Consider the following 8,227-nt stretch of genomic DNA (forward strand, 5'->3'; position numbering starts at 1 on the left):
GCAGCATCTGCATCACCAAATTGTTCCAAGTGTCCTGCATGAAGCCATCTCTTTTCTTTTCTCCCGCCTCAATCCTGCCTGCTGCACCTGCCTGCAGATGGGCCCGCTCAGTTTGCTGATGATGGGCCTCATCGCCTGCCACTGTATGCACATCCTGGTCAGGTGTGCCCAGCACTTCTGCCGCAGGTGAGGAGACAGAGCCCTGTGTCAATCCCTTGGGTATGTGGTGCTTGGGAACATCCCAGAAACGTCCTACACATCAGGAGACCTTCCTTGCTCACCTTCTCCGTGACTGCAGAGGAAAGGAGAAGAGCAGAAGCTCAAGAGAGAGAGAGAGAGCTCAGTGACAGAGTATTTACCTAGCATGTAGAAGGCCTGGATTTGATTCCCAATGCTATAAAAATAATAACCAAGAAAAGGGAGAGTTTTGGCTTTGTTTTGGTTTGGTTGGGGGAAGGCATGTCATTCCTCAGATTTCATATCCTAGACTATAAAAAAGCAAACCCTCCTGAGACCAGTCCCCAGGTGACCCAGGTCACTGCTTTCTCAGAAGTTATAGGGACTTCGTGACTTTTCCTGTCCACCTCCCCCTCTTGTCTTGGAACCTCATCCTGCGTCTACCACAACTGATGACTCAGTTGGCCTCTGGGCCTCAGTTTCCTCCATGATGAAGCAGGACTATCTCTTTACTCCCTTGTGCTGGGTTTGGCTCCAAGAGTTCAGGAGAGGTAAAGGACAGGATTCTGAAGTAGCCCTGGCTTCCAACCCTGGCTCCCCAGTATATCCCTGGACAAGTCACTTAAGCAACATCTCTGTGCCTCTGTTTTCCATCTGCAAACTAAAGACCGCATCACTGCCTACTTGATCAAATTGCTCTGGCGGTTTGAATAAGAAGTGCCCCTCCCCACATAGGCTCAAGTATTTGAACACTTAGTTGGTGGCACTGTTTGGAGAGGGTTATGGAATCCCTAGGAGGTGTGATCTAGCTGGAGGAAGCACATCATTGGGGATGGGCTGTAAGAATCCATAGCCTTACCTCCTGTGCTTGCTTGAAGATAGGAGTTCAGTTTTCTACTCTGGCTTCCTCCTGTCACGCCTCCCCGCCATGATGGGTTCTTATCCCTCTGGAACCAGAAAGTCAAATTCTTCCTCCTGTAAGTTGCCTTGGTCATAGTGTTTTAATCACAGCATTCTATGGTTAATGCTGTGTAGCATAGACTGAGCAGGAGCTACTGATGTTAGAACAATTCTGGATGCCCTAGGATGACTGGTCACCCTTTAGGGGACCCAGATGTACCAGACTAGGCAAGAGGAACTTCAAAATATCTAGAAACTCACCTGCCCAGCTTAACCAAAGTGTTGGTGTGCTGTGAAGGTGCGACTGCTGGATCCCCTGCTGTCCCCCTTCATGTACCCTCACACCGTGTCCTCCTCCTCCTGTAGAGCATTCCAGACATTGATTCACCTGGTCAAAGGCAACATGGGCACAGGGATCCTGGGACTTCCCCTGGCTGTGAAGAATGCGGGCATCTTGGTAAGAGGGTCAGCTGGGTGGGGCAGTGGGAGGAAAGGGCAGGAGAAGAGGCCACGATTGTTTAAAACACCCTGCAGTGGACAGTCTTTCAGGGAAGCAGCCAGCATAGGCTGAAGTCCAAACACTGAGTCTGGATCTGAGTTCCGCCTCACCCACAGGCTTGACAAGTCATGTCAGAGACCATCAAGGGGACATGTGGTCAGGATTCTGAGTCTCCTACTCCCACCACAAAATTCCATTGCAGTCACATTGCATACTTTTGGGAGTACCTCTTGAGAAGGCTTTTTAGAAAGAATAGCTGTTGCTGTTGAAAACGACCACTCACATCAGTTTTCTAGAAAGTTCTTTAAGGTCCAGTGAGATGGCTTAGAAAGTAAAGGCACTTGCTGCCAAGCCTGACAACCTGAGTTTGCTCCATAGGCCCACATGGCGGAAGGAGAGAACTGACTCTTGGAAGTTGTCCTCTGACCTCCACACATGCACTGCAGCATGCGCAAACCCCACACACAAATAAGTAAATAAATGTAATGAACAGAGAGAGTTCTTTGAGTCCTTAACAGCATCTGCATCACCAATTGTTCCAAGAGTGTCCTGCATGAAGCCATCTCTTTTCTTTTCTCCCACCTCAATCCTGCCTGCTGCACCTGCATGCAGATGGGCCCGCTCAGTTTGCTGATGATGGGCCTCATCCCCTGCCACTGTATGCACATCCTGATCCTGGTCAGGTGTGCCCAGCACTTCTGCCGCAGGTGAGGAGACAGAGCCCTGTGTCAATCCCTCGGGTATGTGGTGCTCGGGAACATCCCAGAAACGTCCTACACATCAGGAGACCTTCCTTGCTCACCTTCTCCATGACTGCAGAGGAAAGGAGAAGAGCAGAAGCTCACTGAGGGTGGGACCTCCAGGGAGGCTCTGCACGTGGCTCTCAGGGGTCCTCCATCAGGCCTTCGTACTTGTCGGGTTGACTCACCTACATAATGGATGGGAATACTCCTTGCCTAATCCTGCCTGAACATTCATTGGGAGCCATGGGTCTGGGAACTGCCACACCTGGGCATGTGACAGTAGTCATCCTGAACCTGGGTGGCCTCGCTCTGTATCTCTTGACTTTTTAAATCGTGGTGTGTGTGTGTGTGTGTGTGTGTGTGTGTAGGTCTGTCTGTGTAGAGGTCACACTGTGGAGGTCAGAGGACAACCTAAGGTATCAGTCCTGGGTCCTCACCTTTTGCCTTGTTTGAGGCAGGTCTCTTGGTGTCTGCCAGCCTGGCTGGTCCACAAGCTTCCAGAAAGTCTCCCATCTCTGCCTCCCATCTCGCTGTAGGAGGGTTGGGATTACAGATGAGCACTTGTTACAGCATCCAGCTTTCACAGGGGTTCTTCAGGTTTGAGCTTGGGTCCTCATGCTCATACATCAGGTGCCTCACCCCTGAGCCGTCCCCCCAGCTTGGCCTCCTGACTTTGATAACATGATCTTAGGTTCAGCTGTCTCTCACAAAGACATACGTGCTTTCTCCTGCAGACTCAACAAGCCCTTCATGGACTATGGGGACACCGTGATGCATGGACTAGAAGCCAGTCCCAGCACCTGGCTCCAAAGCCACGCCCACTGGGGAAGGTACCTGTTTTCACTTTGTTCCAAATGGACTAGGATGTGGGAGGAGACAGCAGAGCTGTGGGGAACAACTTCTTCCCTAACACAGTGGCACAGAGGGCGGACTCTCCCCAGGGAAGAGGTTCGCCAGTGACATCGCCAATTCCATCCTTTTGTCTCTGGTGACAGGGCGGTCCTTCGTGATGCAGCTTTAAGGCCATTCATTCTTCCATGAAGCCACGTTTATCCCTAGAAACACCACAGGGGACAAGACAGACAGCAAGGCTTTGCCCTTGCGTTACCCATAATCCAGTGGGAAGGACAGCCAGCTTAGAACGAGGTTAAGCAATGCCCACCGGGGTGAATATGATCAAGAAGTTCTGACTGCTACCGGCTGGGCAGAGGGCTCTGGGCCGAGGGTGGCTCTGCTGGGGCAGTTTCTGCAGAAAATAACTCCGCAAGACAAGGAGTCACTTAGGGGAAAGAAGGCAGGGCCTGGTGGACCTGCCAGGAAGGGAGACAAACAGAGGCAATGATGCCAAGCCAAGCAGGGCTGTGTGACAGGCACAGAGGACCAGGCAGCTCGAGTGAGGCCAGAGGGAGGGACAGCCCCTCCAGCCCTTCTGCTCACTGTGGGGCCCAAAAACCCATTCTCCATTTGGGGATTTTTCCCTCCCTGCCCCATTTTCTCCCCTTCTGTTAACTGGGCCTCCTTCACTATGACATCCCAGCGCTGACTTAATCCCAGCACTCAGGAGGCAGGGGCAGGCGGATCTCTGTGAGATCAAGTCCAGCTTGGTCTCAGTAGCAGGTTCCAAGCCAGCAGGGGGTACAAAGAGATCCTGTCTCAAAAAAACCAAACCAAATCAAACAAACAAAAGAACCATAATAATGAAATAATAATGAAATTGGTGAATAAATCTTTGTGGACTCAACGGCATCCTGTAGCCACCATCCCAACATCTAGTCAATATAATCACAGAATGCCCACTATGTACCTACAGTGAGTCAGTAGGGACTTTAAATAACAGGTGCAAACTGTGAGCTAGGTCGGCACCATCATACAGGCCCTCAAAGTCGAGCCTCAGAGACTGAGCCAGGCACTGGGGAAGTAACTCGGGATAAAATGCTTGCCCACAAGCATGAGGACCAGAGTTCAGATCCTCAACATCCATGTAAGAGCCACCTAGGCTTGGTGGCCCACTTGTAATCTTGGGAGGTGGTGACAGGATCCCTGGGGCAAGCTGACTAGCTGGGCTAGCCAAATCAGTGAGCGCCAGGTTCAGTGAGAGGCCTTGACTCAATAAAATAAGGTGAATCCCAGCACTCAGGAGGCAGAGGCAGGTGGATCTCTATGAGTTCCAGACCACACAGAGCTACATAGTGAGACCCTGTCTCAAAAAAAAAAAAAAAAAAAAAAAACAAAACTAAACTAAACTAAATGAAGTAGAGAGGTACTGAGGAAAACATCTAACGTCAACTTCTAATCTATTTCAAACACACACATACACACACACACACACACACACACACACCACATGCACATTCAGAAAAAGAAAGAGACCACCACCTCTGACTTTCCTCTGCTAGCCCATTCACTCCTTCCTCCCGGTCCCGGTCCTGTCTCTACTGTCTCTCCACTTTTATTGAAGTTCCTCCAACCGTGGTCCTAAGAGACCCCATCGTTGCACCTTCCTTACCCTAGGGACTGTTCCGGAGCAGAGGGCACAGGTCTTCTCTCCCTGCCTGGCTCTGCTGGCCTCTTCCCTCTGCTTCCCTCCCCTCGTCCTACAGCATCTGCCTGGGTTCCCCCGTGGCTATCGGACTCTGTTCTGGCTGCAGCGATGCTCAGCAGTTGAGAACACTTACTGTTCTTGCAGAGGGCGGGAGTTAGTTTGCTTCCCAGCACCCATGGCAGACAGCTCACAGCCACCTGTAACTCCATCTCCAGAGGATCTGGCTCCATCTTCTGGCCTCCTCAGACACATGGGCATACAACACAAGACACATACACATACATGTAAATTTTTAAATAGACTTTTAAAAGCGTGCCGCGGGATGCTCTCTGGGTCTCCTCTGCCACCGCACTTTCTAACCTTGATGCCTCCTTAAAGCTTCATCCAACCCAGCAGCCCCAGCTAAGGCACAGTTGTCCCCTGCATGTCTCCTTGTAGAAACTACAAGTTCAACAAACATGTCGTGTCTTCCGTTTTTCCGCAAGCTGTTCCTCCTTCTGAGGGTCCCAAGTCAAAACCAGGTACTTCGCCTTAGACCATTTCCCCCCACCCCGCCCCGGCAGATGATGGTCAAGGTCCGTAAGTTCAAGTTCCAGCTTCCTAGAACTTAGAGCGTTTTCCTTTTCTCTTCCCCTGACGGCCACAGTCTCGTCCAGGCAGCTGCCCTTCCTCACGTGCTCTTGTGCCTTCTGGCCTAAGTTTTGCTCCGCCAGCAGACTCCACACACAGCCAGCGGCAAAGACCACCTGCTCCCTGAAAGAAAATGCTTTCCTCGTTTCTTCTCTTCCTCCTCCTCCTCTCTCTCCCACTTTCTCCCTCCTCCTCTCTCTCCCACTTCCTCCTTCCTCCTCTCTCTCCCTCTTCCACCCTCCTCCTCTCTCCCACTTCCTCCCCCCTCCTCACTCTTCCTCTCTCTCCCACTTCCTCTCTCCTCCTCTCCCACTTCCTCTTTCCTCCTCTCTCTCCCACTTCCTCCTCCTCCTCTCTCTCCCACTTCCTCTCTCCTCCTCTCACACTTCCTCCTTCCTCCTCTCTCTCCCACTTCCTCCCTCCTCCTCTCTCTCCCACTTCCTCCCTCCTCCTCTCTCCCACTTCCTCCTCCTCCTCTCTCTCCCACTTCCTCCTCCTCCTCTCTCTCCCACTTCCTCTCTTTCCCCTTCTAAAAGGTATTTTGCTCATGTATTTTTTCCCATTGTGTGTGTGTGTGTGTTTGTGTGTGTGTCTGTGTGTGTATGCATGTGAGCATATGTGTGTGTGCCTGCTTTTGCATGCAGGTGGGCACATGTTGGGGGTGTACACATGTGTCTGCATGCATGTGGAGGTCAGAGGTTGATGAGGGGAGTTATCCTCACCCTCTCCACTTTATTCATCCAGGCAGGGTCTCTGAGACATTTCCCCAGCCACGTATTGGTTTCCTAAGAAGGCTTCTTTCTGTCTTCTGTGTCCATAATTCTCATTCTCGTGCTCTTTCTCTCTCTCACTCTCTCTCGTCTCCCTCTCCTCCCCCATCTCTCTCCTTCCCCCTTCCTTCCCCACCTGTCTTCCTCTTCCTCCCTCTCCCTTAGGATAAAGATTAGGGACACATTATTGAGATTTACACATTTATTGAGACTTTTCTCACAGACAACCTTTGCTATGCTTATTTTTGAGTGTATGTTCATATAAACTAATGAATTTCATTATAACACAATGTCCTTTCTTTAACCAAGCCCTTAGGGGCCATATTATAATGCTAATTTCTTAGCATCTATGTGTATGTGCATGTTTGTATATATGCATGCATATGTCTGTGGCGGGCACTCATGAATGTGTGTGTGCACATGTGTGAAGGACAGAGGTCAGTGTCAGGCATCCCCCTCAATCATGCTACACATTTGTTTGTTTGTTTGTTTGTTTGGTCTTGTTGAGACAAGGTCTCCTTGTAGCCCCAGCTGGCCTGGAACTCACTGCGTAGACCAGGCTGGCCTCAAACTCACAGAGATCTGCTCTGCCTCCTGAGTACTGGGATTAAAGGCATGTGCCACCACGCCCGGCTCTACATGTTATTTTTTTGAGACAGGGTCTCTCACTGAACCTGGAATTCACTGATTTGGCCTGACTGGCTGGCCAGCCAGCTCCGAGGATGTGTCCACCTCCACCTCCTGCTGGGATTATAGGCACACCACCATGCCTGGCTTTCTCCATGGGTGCTAGGGACTAGAACTCAGGTCCTCAAGCTTGTGCAGCAAGCACTCGACCAGCCGCACCATCTCCTCAGCCTCTACGATGCTAATTTCTGTCCACCAGTCTCTAAAACTACCAGAGGAATGGGCCCTGTCTTACTATCTATCTTCAGTACCTAATGAAGTGTCTGACACATGGTAGAGAAAATATTTTACAAGTTATTGGCAGTCAATAAACACCTTGTGTTTGCTGTCCCACACAGTGAGTGGCAGACGTAAAGAATGCCACAGAGCCAGGTGGGACAATGGCTTACACAAGGAACTCAGCCAGTTAATGTGCTATGCGTGTGGGGGTGTTAGAAAACCATCTTTTAGAAAGAGCTGTTGGGTTTAGTGATGAGGCAGTAGGGAGGTACTGTGAGGGTTCTACGTGGGCCAAAAGGCTGGGCTGTGAGTGGGTGGGCAGCCGTCGGTGATAACATCCCACTGTTTGCAACACCCACTGTTTGCACAGGTTAGACTGCTGATGCCGGTCATGGGAATTGGAGTCTGAACTGACTGGAGGAGAAAAATAAAATAAAATAATAAACAAATAAATAAAAAGAGCTGTTGGGGCTGGAAAGATGGCTGAGTGGTTAAGAGCATGTCTGCTCTTGTAGAGGACTTGGGCTCAGTTCCCAGCACCCTACATGGCAGCTAACAACCATCTGTAACTCCAGTTCCAGGGAATGCAATGCCTTCTTCTGACCTCCAAGGGCATTGCAAGACACGGGTGCACGTAAATACATGCAGGCAATATACTCGTACACATAAAGTTAAAATAATAAAAAAAATATTAAAAAGAGCTGTTGTTACCTCCCTCCTCACTGCCCAGCTGTTGATTGTGCAGAAGGATAGGACGGGGTGTTGGTGTAGGACTGTTGTAGTTTGTTTTTCCATTGCTGTGGCAAAATACTCTGACCAATACCAATTTGTGGAGGAAAGGGTTTATTCAGCTTACATCTCCCAGGTCACAGTTCATCAGTGAGTCCAAGGTAGGAATCCAGGGCAGGAACCTGGAAGCAGGATCTGGAGCACAGGCCATGGAGGAACACTGCTTACTGGCTTGCTCCCCTGACCCCGGCTCAGCCTGCTTTTTATGCAACACAGCCCATGTGCCCAGGGGTAGCACCACCCACAGTGGGCTGGGCCCTCCCACATCACT

The 8,227-nt window shown here is 50.5% G+C and overlaps 1 protein-coding gene across 1 annotated transcript in view; it reads left to right on the forward strand.

Moving 5' to 3' along the window:
- Slc36a2 (solute carrier family 36 member 2) overlaps nucleotides 1-8,227 on the forward strand; it is a 36,304-nt gene that overhangs the window by 10,540 nt on the left and 17,537 nt on the right. The window contains exons 3-5 of the mRNA XM_029555415.1: nucleotides 1,444-1,534; nucleotides 2,189-2,283; nucleotides 3,054-3,149. Coding sequence (XP_029411275.1) covers nucleotides 1,444-1,534; nucleotides 2,189-2,283; nucleotides 3,054-3,149 — 282 coding nt within the window. The remainder of the gene's footprint in view (nucleotides 1-1,443; nucleotides 1,535-2,188; nucleotides 2,284-3,053; nucleotides 3,150-8,227) is intronic.

The sequence above is a fragment of the Nannospalax galili genome, unplaced genomic scaffold (genome assembly GCF_000622305.1).
Source record: "Nannospalax galili isolate Female #2095 unplaced genomic scaffold, S.galili_v1.0 scaffold706, whole genome shotgun sequence".
Taxonomy (NCBI): Eukaryota; Metazoa; Chordata; class Mammalia; order Rodentia; family Spalacidae; genus Nannospalax; species Nannospalax galili.